Source organism: Triplophysa rosa, linkage group LG21 (assembly GCF_024868665.1).
Source record: "Triplophysa rosa linkage group LG21, Trosa_1v2, whole genome shotgun sequence".
Taxonomy (NCBI): domain Eukaryota; kingdom Metazoa; phylum Chordata; class Actinopteri; order Cypriniformes; family Nemacheilidae; genus Triplophysa; species Triplophysa rosa.
Window position 1 is genome coordinate 5,255,326 of NC_079910.1, and position 25,002 is coordinate 5,280,327.

The 25,002-nt window shown below is 38.1% G+C and overlaps 2 protein-coding genes across 4 annotated transcripts; both read left to right on the top strand.

Moving 5' to 3' along the window:
* The first annotated feature begins 125 nt into the window (after positions 1–125).
* tfcp2 (transcription factor CP2) lies at positions 126–12,544 on the top strand. 2 transcript variants are annotated; one of them, XM_057319861.1, is made up of 17 exons: positions 126–432; positions 776–982; positions 3,388–3,539; positions 3,899–3,975; positions 5,627–5,732; positions 5,824–5,930; positions 6,301–6,453; positions 6,601–6,711; positions 6,878–6,966; positions 7,088–7,136; positions 9,267–9,308; positions 9,579–9,672; positions 9,944–10,034; positions 10,119–10,219; positions 10,678–10,820; positions 11,149–11,200; positions 11,300–12,543. In XM_057319861.1, the coding sequence occupies exons 2-17, from the start codon at positions 861–863 to the stop codon at positions 11,335–11,337; spliced, it is 1,527 nt and encodes a 508-aa protein (XP_057175844.1). In that variant the 5' UTR covers positions 126–432; positions 776–860; the 3' UTR covers positions 11,338–12,543. The 2 variants fall into 2 exon arrangements, with proteins under 2 accessions (XP_057175844.1, XP_057175845.1); XM_057319862.1 differs by lacking the exon at positions 9,267–9,308 and having other exon boundaries at positions 11,300–12,544.
* Positions 12,545–13,198: 654 nt separating this feature from the next.
* On the top strand, positions 13,199–24,172 carry csrnp2 (cysteine-serine-rich nuclear protein 2). 2 transcript variants are annotated; one of them, XM_057319521.1, is made up of 5 exons: positions 13,199–13,876; positions 16,889–17,069; positions 19,595–19,857; positions 19,962–20,258; positions 20,340–24,172. In XM_057319521.1, exons 2-5 carry the CDS (start codon positions 16,913–16,915, stop codon positions 21,192–21,194), a joined length of 1,572 nt encoding a protein of 523 aa, XP_057175504.1. In that variant the 5' UTR covers positions 13,199–13,876; positions 16,889–16,912; the 3' UTR covers positions 21,195–24,172. The 2 variants fall into 2 exon arrangements, with proteins under 2 accessions (XP_057175504.1, XP_057175503.1); XM_057319520.1 differs by lacking the exon at positions 13,199–13,876 and having other exon boundaries at positions 13,884–17,069.
* Positions 24,173–25,002: the final 830 nt, after the last annotated feature.

Genomic DNA, 25,002 nt, shown 5'->3' on the forward strand with positions numbered 1-25,002 from the left:
CATAATTGAATAGATATCCAAAAATAAAAGAACGATTCATTGCTGCAAGCTAGAAATGTTTTGGATAAAGAACTGTGGTTGCCATGGTAACTGAGCCCCGCGCCAGGGTGATAGGGGTCGCTGATGAGTTTGCGCGCTGACTGCTCCAGTTGTTAGTGAAGAACCCCGCTGCGGATAGCTAAATAGTAGAAGAGATAAACAAACATGTAATATTACGCTCATTATTTCATTTATTCCTTTTTCACCACATCTTTATTTTAGTAATTTTCAACGAAATTTATGCTGCATTGACACATTTCAGCCGCGAGCCGTTTTCAGAAATCAACCTGTCTTTTTTCGATCAAAACGAAGTTGTTTGCCATTAGGAGGACGACGTAAAAATGGCGTGAAACGATGAGCTTTACCACATTCTCATTCTGACTGCTGTCATGGGTAATTTCTACTCTTTTTATGCAGTTTAATAATAAAAAAGCTCGTTTAGTTGTATGTCTTTGTTAGCAAATAACCATATTCTTTAAGATTATTCAAGTTTCCTAGCTGTTTTACTTGTATAATATGATCAGTGTATAAATTATAATGTTATGTCTATACACTTTCTAGTTGTAAAGCCAATTGGGGCATTTATTATGCTTTAGTGTTAGTATTTGTATTTGTTTTTCTGATTCTAATTTAAGTTGATAAATATTGGCAAAAGTAAGATAAAAACATGTCTTATATAGAAAGTACCTTATCATAATGGTGTACAAAAATAAATAAGAGTATATTTTCTCTTTAGACAGGTGTCTGTGATCACTCATAAACCCAAAGGGACACTGTGAATTAGTTTTTCTTCAGTTCACTTGAATAAGGGGTGAAAAGCCATGGCTTGGGCTCTGAAACTACCTTTGGCCGACGAGGTGATCGAGTCTGGTTTGGTCCAGGATTTCGATGCCAGTCTGTCAGGAATCGGGCAAGAGCTTGGAGCTGGTGCTTACAGCATGAGGTTAGTCTGGCTAGGGATTTATCATGGTTTTATTGTTTTGTATTTTCAAGTGATGTTAAATTATTAGACGATCCTGAAGCTAGTGGAGCTTCCTAAATGCTGGCTGTTGAATTTGAACTTCATTATTTGCACGATTGATGTTGGGGATCTGTGTTTGTATCTTGTTCAAAAAGCATGCGCTTTAAATGTTTATATTTGATGTACTTGTGTGGTCTGACTGTTGATTTCTGCTGCTGTCCACATGTCAGTCTGCATGAGTCTGTTTTGGCACAGTCTGACCTTCCACTGTCTCTTAAATTTTATTGCATGATTGTTTTGCATTAAATAAAGCAACTATTTTGAAAGTAAGTTGAAAGTTTTGAGTAGATGTCTGTGTGTGCCTGGGTTATCATCTGCTATAATGTGCTGTAATATCAGATTTGGGTGTTCCCATGACACTATTAATACATACTGGCAGGTTTCTGTAAATGTGACAAAAAATGCTTTAATATTTGGTTTTAATATTTAAAATAAAAGAAATTCTCACGTTGAGAGGCAGACAGATTCACTATTCACTGTGCACCTGTAGTTGGTCTCCAGGTAACGAAATAGCTGCCTGTTATAAACCACATGTTCCTGCCATCTGTGTGATGAGTTGTTAAATGTTTGAGTAGTGTTAGAAATGTACTCCGTGAACCCCAGAGCTTATCTGTAATGTACAGGCGCTAGTCATATAATTAGAATATCATCAAAAAGTTGATTTATTTCACTAATTCCATTCAAAAAGTGAAACTTGTATATTATATTCATTCATTACACACAGACTGATATATTTCAAATGTTTATTTCTTTTAATTTGATGATTATAACTGACAACTAATGAAAATCCCAAATTCAGTATCTCAGAAAATTAGAATATTACTTAAGACCAATACAAAGAAAGGATTTTTAGAAATCTTGGCCAACTGAAAAGTATGAACATGAAAAGTATGAGCATGTACAGCACTCAATACTTAGTTGGGGCTCCTTTTGCCTGAATTACTGCAGCAATGCGGCGTGGCATGGAGTCGATCAGTCTGTGGCACTGCTCAGGTGTTATGAGAGGCCAGGTTGCTCTGATAGTGGCCTTCAGCTCTTCTGCATTGTTGGGTCTGGCATATCGCATCTTCCTCTTCACAATACCCCATAGATTTTCTATGGGGTTAAGGTCAGGCGAGTTTGCTGGCCAATTAAGAACAGGGATACCATGGTCCTTAAACCAGGTACTGGTAGCTTTGGCACTGTGTGCAGGTGCCAAGTCCTGTTGGAAAATGAAATCTGCATCTCCATAAAGTTGGTCAGCAGCAGGAAGCATCAGAAGCGTCTCGCCTGGGCTAAAGACAAAAAGGACTGGACTGCTGCTGAGTGGTCCAAAGTTATGTTCTCTGATGAAAGTAAATTTTGCATTTCCTTTGGAAATCAGGGTCCCAGAGTCTGGAGGAAGAGAGGAGAGGCACAGAATCCACGTTGCTTGAGGTCCAGTGTAAAGTTTCCACAGTCAGTGATGGTTTGGGGTGCCATGTCATCTGCTGGTGTTGGTCCACTGTGTTTTCTGAGGTCCAAGGTCAACGCAGCCGTATACCAGGAAGTTTTAGAGCACTTCATGCTTCCTGCTGCTGACCAACTTTATGGAGATGCAGATTTCATTTTCCAACAGGACTTGGCACCTGCACACAGTGCCAAAGCTACCAGTACCTGGTTTAAGGACCATGGTATCCCTGTTCTTAATTGGCCAGCAAACTCGCCTGACCTTAACCCCATAGAAAATCTATGGGGTATTGTGAAGAGGAAGATGCGATATGCCAGACCCAACAATGCAGAAGAGCTGAAGGCCACTATCAGAGCAACCTGGCTCTCATAACACCTGAGCAGTGCCACAGACTGATCCACTCCATGCCACGCCGCATTGCTGCAGTAATTCAGGCAAAAGGAGCCCCAACTAAGTATTGAGTGCTGTACATGCTCATACTTTTCATGTTCATACTTTTCAGTTGGCCAAGATTTCTAAAAATCCTTTCTTTGTATTGGTCTTAAGTAATATTCTAATTTTCTGAGATACTGAATTTGGGATTTTCATTAGTTGTCAGTTATAATCATCAAATTAAAAGAAATAAACATTTGAAATATATCAGTCTGTGTGTAATGAATGAATATAATATACAAGTTTCACTTTTTGAATGGAATTAGTGAAATAAATCAACTTTTTGATGATATTCTAATTATATGACCAGCACCTGTATATGTGGCCGTTTCATTGCTGCATGTTATCTCACACTAACCCTTCTTAACCAAAATATGCAAGTGTAGATTCATTAAGTAAAACAGAAATCCAACACCAATGGTCAGATCCATGTATTTATTTGCTTTTTCTCCCTTTTGTTTTTCAGTGATGTGCTGGCTCTACCCATCTTCAAGCAGGAGGAGTCTAATTTACCTCCAGAAACAGACAATAAGATCCTTCCCTTTCAGTATGTACTTTGTGCTGCCACATCTCCTGCTGTTAAACTGCACGATGAGACGCTCACCTACCTCAATCAAGGTCTGTTCACACTAATTTAATGATCTCAATGTTCTCAACTTCAGTTGGTTTATAAAGTGTGGCATCCTCATCCATTATGTTGCTGAGCTCAGCCTAGATCTGGTTTATGCTTTTTTTTAAAGAATACGCATTATTAATGAAAATTAATTATCCTATTTATTATTTAAATAATGTTTATTTAAAAAATCTGGCCCGCCCTCTGTTTTTCCTCATTAAATATATTGTTTCACTTGGAAATAGATATCATTTTGAAAGCAAAATTTTGAACGTGTATAAGCGTATGACTGCCATAATAGTCAAAGTATTGGAAGCTTTTGTTTGACTGAAGCATAACAAGTGAAAAAATGTTTTGGCTGCAGGACAGTCTTATGAGATTCGAATGCTGGACAATCGGAAAATCGGAGAACTTCCTGAGATCAATGGTAATATGGTGAAGGTGAGGCTTTGTTTTAGTTCTTCATCGCAGGTTTATCCCTTTTAAAGTCCCCCTAATCCAGAAAATGCACTTTAAATTTTTTTGAACTAATGTTTTATGCACTGCTTGTTTGTGAAGCAAGGCTCTGTGAGCTGTGGGAAATGCTGCTCCATCTGAAAGCAGTGCGCATTTGAGTCGCTTGAAACGTGCATTTAAAAAAGCAACACCCGTCAAACATCATCATTATAAATATACTTTATTATCATGAAAATACATGAGGAGGCTTGAAAAACACTGATAGAAAGATGCCAGATGCAGACAGTTAGACTGCATTTCCTGGTTATACGTGTGGTACTTCTTCTATGGAGCACTGGAGTTCTTGTGCGAGAGCGCCCTCTGGCTTTCGGATGCAGCTGCATTTAACAGTAATTCACTGACAAACTGCGCATAAAACATCGCAGCCAACCGCCAAATCGCCTTTTCGATTAATCGTGCAGCCCTAGTTTGAACATATCTGTGTGTGAGGAGTGTGTGTACCACCCTAGAATGATAAATATCCACAAATCCATTTTTTTTAAATACCCAATAAACCTCAACTGTCCTCTTGAACGAGCTGGCATTCTCTCAGTTATCTGACGTCACGCATTGGTTGAGCTCTGCCTATGACTGCTGATGGACTGCTGTCTCGGCCCTCATCGAGTTGTACACTGTCTGCCATTGTTTTCACGCTGGAGTACTTACAGTGAGCTACAAGTATGTTTAGTTAACAAACAAGGTGTTTTGTTGTTGGATGCAAGACTGAACATAATTCTTAATTTACTCCCGACATCGAGCCTCTGAAGACACTATGGATTAGTTTTATTTCTCAACGGAATGTGCATAAGACATCAGGTGAAGTCACTTTACACCGGGATGCTTCACAAACGAATGTTAGTAAAATGCTGGATTCATTATGGGTCATGTTTTCAGTTTTTAAACATATGACGCGTTTGTCCCGTGTATCGTCACTTATTAAAACAATGTGCACGTTGTAAAGACATAACGCGTTTGTGCATTCACTCATAGAGAGCATGTTTTTATAGATATGATGCGTTTATCATGTAAACTTTGACTTATAAGAGCAATGTGGTGGATTTAAAGACGTTTCGTAACGCGTTTGTGCATTCACTCAAAAAAACAGCGTGCTCAGTTTTTAAACAAATAACGCATTTGTCTTATGTACTCTCACTTATACAAAACAATGTTTTTGGTTTTTAAAGATGAGACAGTGTTTCTCATTCGCTTAATGACCATTCTCTTCAGTTTGGTTGTAACTGGAAGCACCGGCTCACACAGCCCTGCGCTTTCTCCTGGAAAGGGCTTTTTCACAGGCAAAAATGGACGTGTTGGGCACAGTATAATAAAAGATATGTGGTGTATTTTGAGCTGAAACTTCAGACACATTCTGTGGACTCCTAAGATTTATATTACATTTTGTAAAAGGGCTTCATTAGGGGGCCTTTAATTCATGCTTCACACACACGATTATTTTAGCATCAAGTCTGAATCACTTTAGCTGTTGAAAATCTTTTAAATGTTCCTGTAAAGCCATGTTTGGTTAACCTGCCTGTCATTGTATTATACAAGAGGACGTGATGAGTCCTGTGTGTTTTTCTGTGGTCAATGCCTGCAGAGCATCATCCGTGTCGTGTTTCATGACCGCCGTCTGCAGTACACTGAACATCAGCAGCTGGAGGGCTGGCGCTGGAACAGACCCGGAGACCGAATCCTTGATTTAGGTGAATACGGTAACCCTCTGTTGATGGAAAAGTTGAGAAAGCAGAAATGTTTTTCAGATTAATAACACTCTTGCTTGGAAATTCTCTCCAGATATCCCGATGTCAGTGGGAGTGGTTGATCCCAGGGCAAACCCTACACAACTGAACACAGTGGAATTCCTCTGGGACCCCTCAAAGAGGACCTCTGTGTTTATTCAGGTATCATAAACCAACTTTCCCAGGCACTGATCCTTGTCTTGTACTAAATCACACTTTGGAAATCTCAAGATAAGGTTTAATCTGTATCTCTGTTGTTGTGCTGTTTTTAAACCAACAAGTAATATAGTATACTTTCTCTTCCCTGCTGTAAGGATACATTTGATCTTTAATCTTTAACCACATTATTATTACATAACGGTCCCCAATAAAGTATCAAACATGCACTTTATATTATCCGAGTATTGCTGTAGTGTACACTTCAACACCATCCTAAAGCCCACCCTGACCTGAAGTACTGTCCTATACCCAACTGTGCCCAACTTGAATATCAGTCAAATGACTGTTGTCATAATTTTGATGCTCGTTTCAGGTTCACTGTATCAGCACAGAGTTCACTATGCGCAAGCATGGAGGAGAGAAGGGAGTCCCGTTCCGTATTCAAATCGACACTTTTAAGGAGAACGAAGCTGGAGAATACACCGAGCACCTCCACTCCGCCAGCTGCCAATTCAAAGTCTTTAAGGTGGGCCTGGATCTCCACTGATACTCGCACGATGTCTGTATTCCATGTTAATGCAAGCCATGTTTCGCCAGTACATCATTTGTCTGCAGTCTTGAAAATAAAACTTTCTTTTGGAACTATGATGGTGATGCTTGGGTTGCGTTTTAGCCTAAAGGAGCAGACCGAAAACAAAAGACAGATCGAGAAAAAATGGAGAAACGCGCACCGCAGGAAAAGGAGAAATACCAGCCTTCGTACGAGACGACCATTCTCACTGAGGTGAGTTAGTGCCTAGGGTTTCAATCGTTGGGTTTGAAATGTGTATCTATAGTTAATCAAGCACTGAACTTGTCATAAGTCATTGATAAATCCTTAAGATTATTGTGCTTTTCTGTGATGTTATTTATCACCAGATTTTGATATGTGATGTTATGTGTTTTTAAAGTGCTCTCCATGGCCTGAGGCTACATACGTCAACAATTCCCCATCACCAGGTTTCAACAGTACCCACAACAGCTTTCCTGTGACTGAAGGGTAGGAAAAGTCGATCACTTTGGCAGTATTTACAAGCAGAGAAATTGCAACAAATGCTCTTGAATTAATCACAAATATGACTTGTAATATTGTGCTATTTTTTTTGCCCCGCCCTTTTTAGAAATGGTTCACCCAATCACCAGCCAGAGCCTGTTGCACAATTAGTAGATGTAAGTGTTCTCCCCACCCCTTTTTGTTTCTTTGAAATATCTCTCCTGATTATAGAATAAAGAAAATTTCATTACATTGTTTTATAATCGTTTTAAATTATATTTAGCATCATTACCAATCTTACCATAACAACATATTTACATTGATATTGATCTCAAATCAGCAGTATTCATTCCCATGTCTTTATGTGTGGCTTATACATTTCATATTCTCCTATTCAAATAACATATATTTGATGTTTGCTGCAAATGAGTGAAACTTTGTTTCTTTCTGATCTTGATTTGGAATAAGTTTGACGTACAGTGGTGTACAAAAGTCTGTGTCCACTAGTAAAAGTGCTTCTATTTTACATTTTTTAAGCAATTTATTACAAATGTTTCATTATATCTGAATAAATTGAAGTGACTATGAAAGTGTAATAAGCATAACAATGTGAATGTGATGAATTATAACATTATAACAAACCAGTTTTTTGTTAGATAAGTGAAAGAATAGTGCAGAATTCTAAAGGTTGTATACCTTTTTGTAATTGTGTTATAGTCTCTGTAACATTTTGGTTACATGGTCATTGTAGGCTCAGATTGTTGGACACTACTGAATCTCATAACTGTTTTGGGATAGAAGAGCAGGTGGTTGCTCTTTAGCTGTGCGTGTGTGTGTGTGTGTGTGTGTGTGTGTGTGTGTGTGTAAGGCATCATTCATACTGTCTTTGCATCCATGAACAACATGTATAATATGAGAGAAGTATTTCCATTCCATTTATATCACTGCAGTTGTGAGATGCTGTTGTTTGAGATTGTTACTTGTTGCATATCCATTCATTATAGAAACATATTTCCCTTTATTATGTAGTTTTTACTTTAAAGGGGTCATATGGCGTGAATACGTGTTTTTCTGTGTCTTTGGTGTGTTATAAGTTGCCAATGCATGTATTAGACACGTAAAATTGCAAAAATTAAAGTGTCGGAACAAAAGATGCATTCTATCTAAAAGCAAAAGCTCACCCAGACCTGCCTGAAACGCCTCGTGTAACCACACCCCCCACAAATCTACGTCAGTTCGTGGTATGATTTGACTGAAGACCGCCCAAATGTATATGCAAGTAAGCGTACCTGTCAGTACAATTGCTTTGGAACCTGATGTTCCAAATATGTTAAGAGGCGTTACATTTCTGTCACACGCTTGCAGTATTCGACCAATCACTACGCACTGGTTAACTGGCCAATCATAGCACACCTCGCTTTTCAGAGCGATTCAGAGAGGTGGGGCAAAGAGGAGATACAAACATGCACGGTATGTGGAAAATACAGCGTTTTTCAACCTTAAATCGTGTATACACATTGCGTTACATCTAAAACAAACAATAATATTCGTTTTAGCCGTGTCATATGACCCCTTTAAGTGTGTGTATATACAAAGTACCAGTCAAGAGTTTGGACACACATAATTATTATTACTATTTCTACATTGAACAAGAGCTATGGCATCATCAAAACATTAAAAATAACGCTTTAAAGTATGGGAAATGTGCAACTAAAACAAATGAGATTTTATTTGTTGAATAGTTACATTTCTTGTATTTTTACTACATTAAATTAAATGTTTGAGTTTCATTTTTTTGTGGCAACAAATAATTTAAACTAACAACTAATTTAGTCTTTTAAGTGTAAGCTTGCAGATCAAAACGTGTTTATCATTGTGATCAATTTTAATGGAGTTAGATGTATCCAAATTTTTGAATGGAAGTGTATATGGGGAAAATCTTTACATTTTACAAATATAGATGTTAAATACATTGTTACAAACCTTTAATAGGTCAGATTTCTAAATAAATTAATTAGTTAATGTTTTAGCAATTTTGTCTGTAACGAGTTCTCAGGCTTTTTTAAATGAAATAATCATTTAACATTTGTTTAAAAGAATATTGCATTATTATGAAGTGTTAGTTAAGAATTGTTTCGTAAACACATTTTGACTGTCAATAAAGACTGTTAATGCTAATGTTATTTGAATAGGTTTTTAAGCCCCCTTGTCTCCACATGCTTCCTCATCATGTCAATACCACTGAAGGTTTTTTGAGGTTTTGGTAAATCTGAGATTTTAAAATTGAGAGACGTTCTGCCTTACAGTTGTCGTTCCATCTACTTAGAAGAGACAGTGAAAGCAACCAGGTACATGTATTTATTTGCTCATATGATTATGTTGAAATGTGTTTTCGCCAAGAGCGAACCTTGGTTGGTATGAAAAGGATTTTTGTCGTAATAAAAGGTACCAAACTTAAAGGGAAAGTCAAGGTTGTGTGATGTTTTGAAGTGGGTTCAGCTTAGGTCAAACAGTTTAAGGGGTGGGTGTGTCTGTGTGGAAAGAGACAAATCGTAATCAGTTTACGGTCAGTGTGCTAAGGCCTATTTTGTCCTTTCTCTTTGCCCCTGAACAAACAGAATCTGTTGCCCACGGCAACGCCACAGGAAGCTCAGCAGTGGCTCCATAGAAACCGCTATTCACCATTCTGCCGTCTCTTCTCAAACTTCTCGGGTAAAGGGACGATCGGTGTCGCATAAGTGTGCATCACATCCCATAAAGCTTCTGTCATCCAGCAATCATACAGTGCCACTTCAGTCTTTACATCAATCTCATCAAGATGACCCATACCCTTTTATCTAAAAGCAATGTCTTGTGTTCATTAGACATATGTATAGGACTGTTAACTGTAATATGCCTCTTAATTGTATAGTTTGTATAGCATGAAATAACATTGCAGGAGAGAGTAATGTGAGCATATCGATCGTTCTTTGGCTGGTTTCAGGGGCCGACATGCTCAAACTAACCCGAGAGGATGTCATTCAGATCTGTGGACCCGCTGATGGCATTCGGCTTTTTAATGCACTGAAAGGACGGTAAGGGTCCCTCTATGTATATGTGTGTGTTCAAATGTGTCATTTCAAGTCATATTTACTACGTATGGGTATTTTCCTGTATAGGGTGGTCCGTCCCAGACTCACTATTTACGTGTGCCAGGAATCCCAGCAGGCTCGTGAGCAGAAACATGAGAACGGAGACGGAAGCAGCAGCACCTTCTTTGGTGAGTGATGGAACCTTAAACTGTGTGTTATACATTGAACACAGCAAAAAACGTGGAATCCACAGGAATCGTATCCATCAGGATTTGATTGTTGAGCTAATAGCATCACACGGTCTGATAAAAAATGTCAGGTCAGGTACAGCTTTGGTTATGTCAGCAAAAAGAAAAATTGTTCCGGATGTGCAGGAGGGTTGATGAAAGCAAACCCTTTTTCTTAAAAATACAGTGCATCAATGCATAATGCACAATAAAAGGAGGGACGTCTGTAAGAAAGTAAACCGAGTCAATGTTGATTTCATATCGTCAAGCGGTTTAAATGTCCTGAAAGTGTTTATGATCCTTGATAGCTTGTATGGTTTGCTTAATTATTTGGATGATTTTTCTATTCTATCGTCTGTTGTCCAGCGTCTCGTACAGTATATCTATAAATGTTTTTTTCACTTTGCCCTCTTGTTTAGTGTATCATGCCATCTATCTGGAAGAGTTAACAGCCGTGGAGCTGACAGAGAAGTTGGCTCAGCTCTTCAGCATTTCTCCACGCCAGATCAGTCAGATCTTCAAGCAGGGGCCCACTGGTATCCATGTGCTAGTCAGTGATGAGGTGAGCGTGTTTGTGCTATTTTGACGGATCTGTTTGTTTTATTTGTGTAGCTTTCTTAAAACTGTTTTATGATCATAAACAAATGGCTGGTAGCAGTAACCAGATCTCTATACAGATAGTTCTGGTCGTGGATGCTGATTGGTCATCACAGCTTCCCAGCTGTAATAAATGACACAATATAGTAATAGCTGTGTCTTTGTTTATTATTTTGTACATTTTATCAAACCCACCTAAGGTACCTTAGTAGAACATAGACTCTTGCACTATATTGCTTAAATATGTAGCTTTATGTGTATAAAGTATAACATTTATGTTTTTGCTCATATAGATGATTCAGAACTTTCAAGATGAGATGTGTTTTGTCCTGGATACAATGAAAGGTATGAGCAAGCCAGTTTTGTTGGGGAGTACTATCCCAGATATCTTTATTTTTAGTACCCTATTTTGCATAACTTAGTCTCTTTTAATTGAATTTTCAGCTGAAACAAATGATGGCTATCACATCATTTTAAAGTGAAAACAAAGGATATGTGGGGGAGTGAACAGGCCCCTATGTTTCAAGATTCAACCCAAAGCCCCGACACTCCACACTTCCTGGGCTGCGCTGAAGCTCGCTTTGCTTGGAATAGTAGTGGAGGTGATTTTGGGAAAGGAAACTGAGATCTGACTTTTTTTTAACCCCCCCAATCATAAAATTCCTGTTTGCGTTATTTGCTTCACTTTTCTTTGTTGCTTTTTAAAAGCTAAACATTTGTTTATAACGTGCTAAGGCCGTACTGCCTTAAAAAGAGCGATTTAGCTTGTATGAAATACAGTATTATTGTATACATTGAATACAGCTCTGGAAATCATTCCTCAATATTTTAGCCTCTGTATTAGAGTCCCATGTGACTCGCAGTTCACATGCCTCAATGAACACGCTCTTTATAAACAACACGGAGCTTATGTCACAACTAGCGAGTTCCCAAGAGCGGCCATGCAGCTCATCTATTCGGAATAACTAGTGTCATTTGCAGTTCAAGATCTTGTTGTTAAACGTTACGTTGGGCAGTGCCTTTCTCAGATGCGAAAGAAACGGTTTAATAACCTCAACATAATATTGTTAGGGGCAGATTCAATGAAATTCTGATACTTCTATCAAAGTGTATTGTTTGGTTACTTGGGCGTTTTCACAGCAGGAATTGTTAATTTCCCAAAGTTTATGTGCTTATGTGATTCTTCATGACTGTTGATTCATGATATGACGTTATAGTCTTGGTTCTTCAGACGCTGCCACAAATGCACATTACGTCACAAGCAGGAGATAAAGCTGGCAGCAGTGGGCATTATGTATGTTTTTTCTAAACTGTACTGAACTTCCCCAACTAGTTTTTCATGGTTGCGTATATTAGAATAGTTTTTACTGATGACAGAATTACCAAGAGCATAGTTTTATGGTATAAAAGAGAGAAATCATGTTTTACTCGGTTTTGTTTGTTTCCTTTTGGATATGACCACTGATGTACTAATCCTTAAGACGAGGTAAAGGGAATAGAGATGTTGCACTGCATGAGAAGAGATAGCTGTGGTTAGTGCTAGATGCAAACCAGACCAAGATGGTAAAAATGTGAGCCGGTATTGTCTGTTGTGACCCTTCACCTTGTCATTGCAATGATTAAAATGACTTACTCTGAAAGATACATCTTTTGCTGTGTTTTTTTGTTTGTTACACAAACTTATTTAAACCCAATTTTAAACAAGCAATTTATGTGAATTAGTGTTTCTCATTTTGCAGCATTTAGAAGATATGTGTAGAATTGTAGAAAACCTATTTGTAGGGCCATTAATATTTCCATATAACTCTGTTTACTTTAATATATTACTTTTAACTATTCATATAATTTATATTATTAATATAATTGCATATTAATATAATTGCATAGAAATGCCAACTGGATGTGAAAATTAAGGTTTCTTCTCTTAGCAACTTTGGTTTTTATTTTGGAACAAAGTGTCACCCTGACACGTCCTTGAGAGGTTTTATTGTCAGATTCGACTACTTACATTTTTGGTATGTATTTCATTTTCACTGTCAATCTCTGTCTTGACAACAGTTTGAAAACCTCGCTTAGTTTCCATGGAAACCGAGCTGTCAAAAAAGAAGCGAGGACAACCGTGTGCCTTCAACGATCCCAGCCTGTATATCAAAGATTTAGATCTGCGTTAGACACTGTATATCTATACAAAACCCTGTTACCAAAACTAACGTGAAACAAAACAATATCCGTTTCCTACCAAAGAAAAGCGTGAGTTTAAACCCTAACAATAGGTCCCGTAAAACTTCATTTCCCAGCAGCCCCTCTGCGGCACTGCTGTGACGTCACAGCGGGTATATATGGATCCCGTGCAGCATTCCTTACTCTATTGTTACATTGTAACAAACCGGGGCAGAGGAGAGGCCCGCGGGGTCCTCGGGCCGAAAGATACTACACCAAATTTTTGTTTTTTTTCTTTCCTTCGGCGTGGAAATATAACGTGGCGACTTGTCTAAACATAGCGCAGAACACAGCCACCTATCCAAAAGGAAAATATACCTCGAAGGCTCGACTCTATTTGGTCTTTTTCGATGCATGCATTTTAAAGGATCACCTAGAGATCGTCCGTTTCATCTGCACGTATCCGATGCTTCCACGCCGGGATTTGTAATTTTTTTTAGTGAATGAGGTCCTTGTCTGCCTTCGTCTGCCCCGTTTTTTTTCTTTAAAGAGCTTGAATGCAACGTTGAACGCTCGCACTGGCTTCTTGATTCACAAACCCCCTTTTATATTAAAGCCAAGAGTAATATCCGTTGTTTACGATGCTTAAATGTCGTGGCATATCGAGCATCGCTATATTTTCGTGATTAAACTGCTATTTCCTCATTGATCTGACCATTTCCATGGGCTGAAGTCGCTTTTTGTCTGTCATCTTGTAACCTTGTGGATCTCCGCTGAATAGAAGCCGAATCTTCAAAGAAAATAATATAATCGAAAGAACGAATAAAGCGAAGATTTAAAGGCACTCGGTTTGTTCACAAGGTAAGCCTATGACAAAGGTTTATGTTTCCCTTCTGATTTGGCTTTCCTTATAGCCTTGCCTATATGGAAAAAAAGAGAAAAAGTGTTTGTTCATTGGACTGCTTGCAACACAGCATTACCATTTTCTGCTCTGTCATATGCCATTCTGTGTATTTGTTCCATCTTATTAGAATATGAAATCACGAGACAAATTCTCTATAATTTGTCATCTCAATCGTATTGGCTGAGACTTTACAACACCGCCTTCATGTGTTGTGTTTATACAGGAACTGTGTAATACAAACATACATGTGATTTAATTGTGTTTACACGTCACTATAATTCATTGTAATATGTGTAGCATAGGCACTGTAATGTGGAGTGTGACGTCATATTGTAGTAATTCATCCACTTCCTGCATTGTTAGACCCTTTTAAATCCTCAGCTGCAGGGTGGGCATGGGAAGTGCTCAATGGATGCACCCATTGGAAAGGTGTTTTGGACGATAAGAAATCGCAGCGTCACCAATGCATGGTTTGTCAAAAAAGCAGGAACCAAAAGAAGACTTGACATTTGTGTGTCATATTTCTACCGTGGGCTATTTCAGTGCAGACCAGCCAAACTGGCTGATGAGTTGTCAGTATTCTTAGGCGGTTGTTCATGCTTGCTTTCCAAGCAAATAGGCCACAGGATGTATGTCACGAGCTGTTTTCAAGCATATTGCAGCATTGCAATACGGTCCCTGCTTTTCGGTTACCTGCGATGGATTTATTTAGTTCATTTAATGTTAACCTTGCTTTTCCTCCAGTTTTTGGAATCGTGCATTGCTTTGTGTGGCGCTTTCAAGAATAAGGGGAAGCTGTTGCTGAACACTGCCTGCGAATATGTCTGGGATGTGTAAATGATATCATATGACATTACAATGTAGAGACGTAGGGCTGTGTAGACGTGGGTTTTGTGATATGCATTAGATTCCATTTCCTGCAGACCCGTAAATATAGGCTAAACATTAGGGTGTACCATCTTAACTAGTAATGCATTTTAATAGTGAAGTCTAAGTAGATTCGAGGTCCATATATGTGCTTTCACATGTCACAGAACATGACTCAACGGTAGTTACGTGTTTCTTACATCTGTAATAGTCTTTTCATCTGTAATAGTGACATTTAAATTACACACAGACACGAGTTTGTTTTGATTTCTCGAGATGATTGTGGCATGTGGCATTGTAAAAAAACGAACTGCAAATCTTTCTTGGACAGGATCAATGGCATTAAAAATACTAATCTATTGTCGCTTGTTGTGTATAATTATGATGTTTTACCGCATAGACCGTATGTGATATGTTGTAACATATGTGCTTTTAAGACACTGCGAGTATACATGGCGCTGTCCAATATTTGTAAAGTACTCACAATTTGGCTACAAGTCCGAAGAGACCTCTTGGCATGCATCACTTGGTTCACATTAACTGAAGGACGACCTACAGCATGATTCGCTGGCAGCTCACATGTGTGCAAAGCACCATAAAACCGTTTCAGAACTGACGTTATAGTGCATCATCAATTAATTCATTATAAAAAGCAAGGCATTGCTCCTTGAGCAAAAAATGGACTGCCTTGTTTCTTAGCATCTCTTGTTTCTATGGATACGGTTCATTCAAAGACATTGTAATGCAGAAATGCATAGTTCTCATTTCGACACGTTGTTTTAATATAACAGTGTTTGTAGCAGCTGCATTTGATCGCTGCTTTTGATGTTTCAAGGTCGATAAGTGATATAACGCATGCAGATGTTGCCGTTTTATGCAGACTCATACCTGAATTAAAGGAATAGCTCAGCCAAATATGAAAATCCTCAGTTTATGGCATCCCAGATCTATATGACTTCCTTTCCTCAGTTGAACACAAATTAATCAAAAGCAAAACGCCACATCAGTGAAAGAAAACGGTTAATATTTGAAGCATAAATATTGATTGATACATCTTGGATCCATGTAAACAAACTGATCCATGTGCTAGATTTTAATATAGTGGCACTTGAATAACTTTGAATCTCATTGGTTCTCGTATGTCTTGTGACAAATTGTCACATGTGTGTGTGTTTTGTCACAAGACAGTCAAGGTCCAATTACTATTTTTATTTATATAAACATGCCAAAAGTTTTTCATATTTGGGTGAACTACTCATTTACCCACCCCTATTATTAAACATCTTATGAAAATGACTAAACGCATGTAATGCCAGATATAGCTTAATATAATCTCTTTTGTGATCATCATCATTAGAATTAAGCAGACTGATCTTATTTTTGATCTCACAAATATAATTCATAACTCTATTTTCTAGACAAAGTTGATCCTTCCTCAAAGCTAAACAGCCTAGTTCTTTTAACCCACTAAAAAGCCACAGACTGTTTAAAAATAGTGTTTAATCATGAAGAAAATCAGGCATGGAGCGCTCAAAGCAGCTGTATTACACAGTTCCCTCAGGCTAACGAGGTGGCTTGATCAAACGTCCTGACTCGGGCTTGTGTGACCTCTCTGGTTTGACTTAACTGGTCTTGTCACAGGCTTGCAAAGGCCTGTTGTTTGTAAGATTTAATGGAGTAAGAAGATGCAGTTTTTCTGAGCCTCTTTGGCTTTCCCAGTTGCCATGGTGATGTTTTCAGTCTCTGTGATTTTTAAGCAGGACTGTGAGATGGAGAAAGTAAATGATTAGGTAGAAAATGTTGCATGTGACCTTTTTTGTTGTTAATTGGTTGCGTTTTGGTGACCGTGGCTTCCAGAATTTCTATTTGTGCAAGACCGCTTTATTAAAGTTAATGGCCAAGTTGATTTTTATGTCTAAATATTTCGTAAGTTATATTTTGTTTATTTCTAACTTAGCACTTTTAAAAAGCTTATGTTTGAATGATTTTGTAGGAGTGCAAAACAGTTTATTTAAAATGTCATTTTTATACCTCATTTTCAGTATGCACATCTAAAAATCTAAGATTGGCTCATTCTAGTGTTCATGCACACACTCTGTCAGTCTGCCCCCAGACGCTGTGTTTCCATGGAGACATTGTTATCTCGTGGCCTGAAGCGCAATTTCGAGGATGTGGACAGCGGTTCGCCGTGTTCCACACCCAAAGATTCGGATGATGACATCTCCAGCAGTGACAGTGCAGATAGCTGCGACAGTCTCAACGCTCCCTCCAGCTCTCTCGCACGTAAGACACCATAAATTAAGATTTTATGAGGTTCATGATTTTAACAGCATACTGGTTATAAGTAGTAAAGTAGTTCAGTTTTCCCATGTGCCTCTATAACCCCATTCACACAGACCGCTGAGCCCAGAAAATTGCCAAAAAATTGCCATAGTGCCTTCTGTGTGAACGCAAACGCATCCTGGATTGATCCGAAAAGTGATTCCGGAAAGGGGACCTAGTAACATAAACGGGATCAGTCGCGGAAAGCAGAAACATTGCCGTAAAAAAAGCTGTGTAGTGATGACACGCATCTATAATAAATCATAAATAATTTGGCTATGAAAACAAATATAGTTAAGCGAGTCATTTTTGTTCGTTAGTAAATGGAAAACAAAAAAATAGGCCTACTATTTGTCTTTAGCTAAATCATTGATGAATGCAAGAGGCCTAATCACCAAACTTAAGGTCAGATGCGAGAATAGCGTTGTCTGCTTCTAAACGCAGTTTAAACTTGAAATTACTTTTATCAAAATTATTAACACTAAAATACACAGCGCTTCAATAAACTTGATCGATTACCAACCTTTAAAACACGTCTGTGTGCACCTGCCGAGTTCGTGCTGCGCTGCGGAGAAGCCCACGAGTTTCTGTGCAGACACTGTTTACAGACTAACTCCAAACTTTCACCCGAACATTTATGTGCTTGTTTTTCTCAACAAAAACATTGTAAACAATACAAACATGATTATCATATACCTACCTAAGTGTTTATTTATGGTTTTTATAGCATTATGTGCAATATGCTTTAGGCCCTATTAACGGCTTTTTCATTCGATCTGCGTGAGCTTATTCCGAAATGGTTACAAAATCTAAATGCTAAAAACTTTTCTCAAAGTTTGTTTTAAAAAAACGATAAACTTATTTTTAAACTCACATTTTTGTACATAATATTACTGAAAAATTATTATACCATGCCTTTTGTATTGCAGTTAGGCTATGTTGCAAAAATACTGGCTAATTTTTACTTCTCAGCATGCCGTTATATTTTTAATTTAGGCTCTGTAAATTCTCACCGAACAAGCCTGAACAATTTGCTTTTATTTGTTTTCATATCACATTTTATATTTATCTTATATTTGGCTTAATCTCGTTGGGCTATATCCTACCTTGCGTTCTTGTGCCTCATTCCATTTCGTTGTTCTGCATTTACCAATAAAAATATAAATAAAAAAGTTTGTTTTAAAATTGATGTCTTTGTCATTTGCAAAAGGCAACAACATATGCTACAGAATAATAACCAAAAAAAAGATAATTATTTAGGCCTATTTGGCACTAAATAAAGGAAGGCAGTAATAATAACAAATTGCGCTATTTAGCCACCTAAAAACACTGCAAGGAAATATCTTTCACTGTGATCAACTATATTTTCATGGCAAAAAAAAAATGCACATAACATTACATTGCAGTACATTACGTCAGGTGTCTTTACGGGATCTTCACGGGATGTGTGTGAACGCACGCACAGATTCCAGAAAATCACTGGCAGTTAGGGCTGTCACGATTATTAAATAATCGTCTCATCGCGATTGTTTGACCTCATCGCTATGATTTCGGATCATCGCAATTATCGCACATCTCTATAGAAGACACTAGGGGGAGCTGTAGTGCATCTGCATATTGCATATTTTAGTGTATATATTGTTACTAAAGCATGGTAATACTTGTAAAATGTACCACCACAACACAATCACTTAAAAAAAAAACTAAAACATAACATATACAAATTACCTGCTGTACAATTTAATATTATTTAAGCAAATCTCAGTGTGAAAACCAGTCTACCAAAATTTCATTAACACACAAGTAAAATTTTACTGTAGTCTTGCAAGTGAGAAAAAAACAGACTAGAAGCTTTTCTATGACTGATAGTATTTTAATGGTGGCTTCAATTCACACCTGATCAATTTACTTCATTTACAAGTATTTGGTGGTTGTATTATTGACAGGTAAAAGCCTAAACCTTAAATATATGATGACCCAATTTTTTCCGATGTATTTCCAAGAAAAAAACATAGTCTTGTATTCAGAACAATATGGTCGTTTCAATCGCTGAATCAAAAATGAATGAGAATTAAATGCCAAAGCTCAAAAACAGACAATTAATCGCCATAATCGCCAAAGACCTAAAACAGACAATTAATCGCCATAATCGCAATGATTTATTAGACAATTAATCGTCAATCAAATTTCATAATCGTGACAGCCCTACTGGCAGTGTGAATGAACAAAATCTAACGATCCTGGGACAAATTCCTGGAAACCTTTTCCGTGTATTTTCCAGGATCTCTGTGTGAAAAGGGCTTATGTTAGCTCACCACTTAAGTGGCCGGCAGTAAAGAACATAACATTTGACCAACTGTCTCACAACTCTAAGTCTAAATCTGCTTTGTTGTGGAGTATTTCATTTTAACAATTAACTCATGAGGAAAACGTGACTTGAAACTGCATTGATACTTGATAAACCATCTATCCATTTTTTTTTGTAGCTCCCTCCATTCTTAGAAGACACAAAGCCTCTTTGGGTCGTAAACAGGTTCGCTTCGATGCAGTGACGGTCTACTACTTCTCCAGAAAACAAGGCTTTACCAGCGTGCCCAGCCAAGGTGGCAGCTCCCTGGGCATGGCACGGCATCACTGCGCCATCCGCCATTACACCCTTGGCGAGTTTGCACGAGAACAAGAAAGTAGCCACAAGCTCGTACTGCATCAGCATCTACGTCAAGAAAAGCTCAACGCTCGCAAGTTAAAGGTTAGCTGGGTTTAATGTTTTTTTCAAGCTTTATTGTACGTTACAGTGTTTCCTGCCGTTTTCTTCAACGGGGTGGGTTTTCTCTTTAACCTGACTGTTCCCAGCTGACAAGGAATGGAACTGTAGATAGTCCAGAAGCAGAGCTTCTTACGCTGGATGACATATCGGATGAGGATCTGGATGTGGAAAGCGTAGAGGTGGATGACTGCTTCTTTCTTCAGCCTCTACCTACCAAGCGGCGCAGGGCGCTACTGAGGGCCTCGGGCATTGCCCGGATAGACACAAGGGAGAAGGCTGAGCTGCGCACAATACGTCTGTCCCGTGAGGAGTGTGGCTGCGACTGCCGCTTCTACTGTGACCCTCGACACTGCGGCTGCAGCCAGGCTGGAATCAAATGCCAGGTAGTTTCACAAGCCTAACTTGTCCAAAGTCTGTCCAAAAGTAGTTCATTTTAGCCAAATAAAGCTTGTTTCTTTCCATAGGTGGATCGGATGTCCTTCCCATGCGGTTGCACCCGTGACGGTTGTGGTAACACCGCTGGACGAATTGAGTTCAATCCTCTTCGTGTACGTACACACTATCTCCACACAATCATGAAGCTTGACCTGGAAAAAAGAAGTATGCTGGGTGTTCGGTCAGGAGAAGATTGCGTAGAAGAGGCAGAGCTGGTTTCCTCACCATCCCTGTCCCTATCGCCCTTGGAATCAGATGTGGAAGTGGAAACCCAGAGTATCCAGGAACTGCAAGAGGAACAGTGTGACAGTCTAGAAAGTGAGAACGAAACAGCCGTGCTCCACCTGCAGAGCGCAGAGGAACTGGAAAGGAGGCGTGAACAGGAGGAGCAGCAGGTTGAGGAGGCGCAGACCGCTGATCCGACCCTTTGCCTTCTGCAAGGGGCCTTGACCGATCAGGCTAGCATGGAGGACATGGAAGGTGTTGAGGGAGTTCTTCTAGAAGGTCCTTTTCCCGAAGGTGCCACCTTGGTTTGCATTACAGAGAACCATGCGGATGACCAGAGGCTTCTCAAAGACCCTGCTTCTGTCCTCTACTATCAGGTTGGGCACTTGGAGACGGCTGCTTTTGAGACGCTTCCTGCTCAAGTAGAAGTGGTGAGCGACGCCGGGGATTTAGAGGTGGAGAGCGGTCGGCAAAAACAAGAAACCTGCGGGCAGGACTCAGCCAAAAGTTTGTCTGCTGAAGTACCTCCGCCACCGGAGAGTAACCCGAACGGGGGCGAAGAACAGCTTTGTCCAGAACTGGCCTCAAATGGCGAGGAATGCCTTGAGACGTGCCTGGCGCTGGATGAAAAGGCAGTACAGCTTCCTCCAGAAGTGTAGAGCCTATCACCTCTGCAGATGTTTTGCACAAGTTAGTCATTATATTGATAGAGAGCCTACTCCACACAGTGCGGTATGTTACCAGACTGCAATGTTGATTAATTGTTAAAAAATACAAGTTAGCTACATGAGTTTGTATCAAATTTAGTTGGCGATAAGCATGTACTGTGTTTGAAATAGGTTGTCAGTGAAATAAGTTATTAAAAAGAAAAAAATAGAATAATTTATTCGAAAAAAAATAAAAAATAGGGGAGATCCGTATCGCTTCATTATTTGATACTGGTGGACATCGTGGCCTTCATGTCGAGGAACAAGCATTTTCAGGAATAACCAGTGGCTTCCTAAGGCATTTCAAGTAGAGTTTCTGGTAGAGCACCCCAATAAATAATTGGCACTGTAAAAATAAAAGCATACTAATGCTGCATTCATGTCTTATCTAAATTAGCGCAGTTCATTCACATTAAATTCATGCCAAAATGTATCTATGTGCGCCTTTGTTTTTGATGACCGAAAAAATGACTTTAGCGGTAAAACATTTGCGGTAAATATCCTAGTTTCAACTTGTAATTGTGAGTTTTGACAAAGATTTCAATACTCGTAATTACAATTATTCTGACATGACATGAATGCACCATTAGTAATCTGCATATAGCTATTGCTAATTCAATGCTAACGCTAAGAGAGGGGTCGCTTAAAGTGGGTGTTTGTAGCATCCTTTCCTGTGAAAAGACTCAAATGATCCTGGAAATACTTGGTTTTCATGTACTGTATAAGCGTTTAGCCAAGAGCTAGCATGAAGATGAGTGAAAAGCTGCTTGTTCTCCATATGCACGTTGAAAACTTGATTCGTTTGAAATTGGTGGACGGGGATCAATGAATGTGCAAGCCATTTGCACAGCAGACAACGTTTGAAGCTGTAGCCTACCGTCCCAGTCCATGGACGTTTATTTATTTACAACCGCTTTGTATTGTGAGGGCGAGGACAATGTGCGATTGTGTTTGAAGATTAGTGTCATCTACAATCATCTAAGTTTTAGTTTATTTTTATTTTTTTAAACATTGTATTAGTTGTTTAGGGGTGAATGAGATCTTACACCTTTTAATGCACATCAAGCCTTTAAAGATAACAGAAGAGCATCTAGCTGTACTGATGGTTGAATGTGAAAATTTAGTCCCGTGTATGGGTGAATCTTATGGAAACATTTTACCCCAAAATGTGATTTTAATGATTTTGCATTAAGAAGAAAATATAAAGACATTTTTGATATTGGTCTATTGGTTATATTTGTGTCGTCAAAACGTCATAATGCAGAAACACGTAATGGTCTTTACATTTTTTTTAATATAATTTCTTCAATTTTGGGTTAAATATGACAGCTTGAACGTTTTCATGAGATTCTATGTGTTAAATATTAAGTGTACCTAAAATTATTTTTATTGTTTATTGTGGACTTATATGTATAACATGGCAAGTGAAATTTGGGGGAGAGGTTGAATGTCATAATGTTGACTTGATGTCACATGATCCCTTAATCCCTTAATTTGTCACACTGGACTACATTTTTAACAGGACCGGTATTTATGATGGGCTGATTTTACTTACCTGTCAACAGTGCACCTTGTTTTAAATGTCCAAACTCTGTGAAAACCAACCCCTCCTTTCTTCTGTTGTGTGCACCTGTTGTTTTAGAATATAAATAATGTTGTTAAATTTTTTTATAAAGATGCTTTTGTTAAAAGTCTTTTAGATTGTTTACTTTTGTTTAACATCAGTTAAAGACATAATTTGAATTGTTATATAAATGAAAAAATGCGGTATTCAAATAGTATAACAAATTCTGTGATGTTGCTAAATTATTTAAACATAAGAAATGCAAGAAAACAGTCTTTTGCTGTGTGCGTGTGTGTGTCGGAAAGGTTTGTGAGATGAACCAAATCTGTGAGTGCAGTATGACATCTTCATATTTCAAAAGGTGCTCTTGTTTTAGTTTTTAAATATTCCTATTAACAGTGTATGTAGAAAAAATAAACTTAATTTAAAAATAGCAGATCATCGTCTCTCAAGAGGGTTACATTTTAACATTGAAAACGACTAATATTGCAGTTATCTGTCTGAATTGGGTTTACTTGCAACACCCTCACAGGTTAAATGTATCGTTAGATTAGCTAAAATGAAGTATAATAAGGCTAATCACAAATTATTTAGCATGATTGTTCCTATGTATATCTTACCATTGTAAAGCCCCAAGCATTACGCTGGATATTCATACCTAAATTTGCAATAATTTAGAGCTTTTCAAAAGACCAATAAAACTAGAAGGATTTTTGTTGTTTTATATATTTACTGTGATGATATGTTTTTTTACTTTGAGTATGCCTCATTGTTTGTTAGCATGTCTCTATGTATTGGTTTACTAATTGGTGTTAATGTTCTGGCTCCATGTGTGCGGTTTCTGTCTGTTCTTTGTATCAAACACGTAGAAAGAAAATACCACCTGATGGATCCCATAAATGGGTGGTCTATGGACCAAAACATGTTATACAGAGTCGGACATTTCAGAAAGCTTTGTTCACTGCTTTAATGTAATCATGCTACAGTCCAGTGGTCTAAAACCTTTGAAGCGGAGGTTTCAATGTCGCCCATGCTTAATGCACCCATTGCTGACGTGCAAAGCAACATTTTGCTCATTAATTTTTGTCAGATGTGATTTTTTTTCCGATACCACCTCCATCTTGATGTACACAGATGTGAGACCACTACACTTACTGAAGTCCAACTTGCATTATGATTGTATGTGCTTATGTTTGCGTGTGTGTGCGTGTGTGTGTGTATTAGAGGTGCTTTATTAATAGGGCTGAATGGAGATTAATTCTACTGTAAGAGTGACTTATGCTATCTGTTGCCTACAGACAAAACATACAAAGTTTTATATGAATGTGAGTGACATAAAATCTCAAATAAAACAAATTGAAAATGTCTTGAACTGTGGTTTATCTTGAAATTGTCAGTTTAATACAAATTAGTATGTAAATAAAGGAAATACCACTATTTTTTTGTAGAAAATGTAACCAGAAATGTACTACGGTCTCACCACAATAACCACAGTTTATTGTGGTTTACTCTTTTCTACTCTTTCAATATATATATATATATAACTTAGCTGTATACTGTGGTAGGCTATATGAGACCAGTTTTATTGCACTTATGCTTTTTGTTGTCCTTATGTTATTCCAACTGCTTCCATTGTTTACCTCATTTGTAAGTCGCTTTGGATAAAAGCGTCTGCTAAATGACTAAATGTAAACCACAGTTTAACCCTGGTTTTAAACTATTGCAATACAAATTGTATCCTGTCTACCAGGAACCATGTTTATTAGAGTAGGTTATTAGACTCATACCTCGGATTTAGAATATTACCCACCTCAAACCGGAAATAATTTCTGAAACGGCTCTGTTAATAAATCTTTTATTATTTTAATGTTAGTAAATCAGTAGAAACATTCATGTTTTTATGTTACTAAACTATTTTAATTGGACTATACCCATATACCCGTTATTTCCGGGTCTCAGGTGGGAAATTTCCTAAATCCGAGTTGTGGAACGCGTCATAAAACCGTGGTTTATTGTCCAAATTATCTCATTCTCAAAAATCGCATTTACATTAATATATATAATTGGCATTACACTAAAAGGAACAATAATCAAACATTATACGAGTTAGCATGACGTGGGATAAATAATATATGATCTCAGTTTTTAGATGAACGTTAGCGCTAAAATGTCGACAAGAATGTTACAGACGTGGTT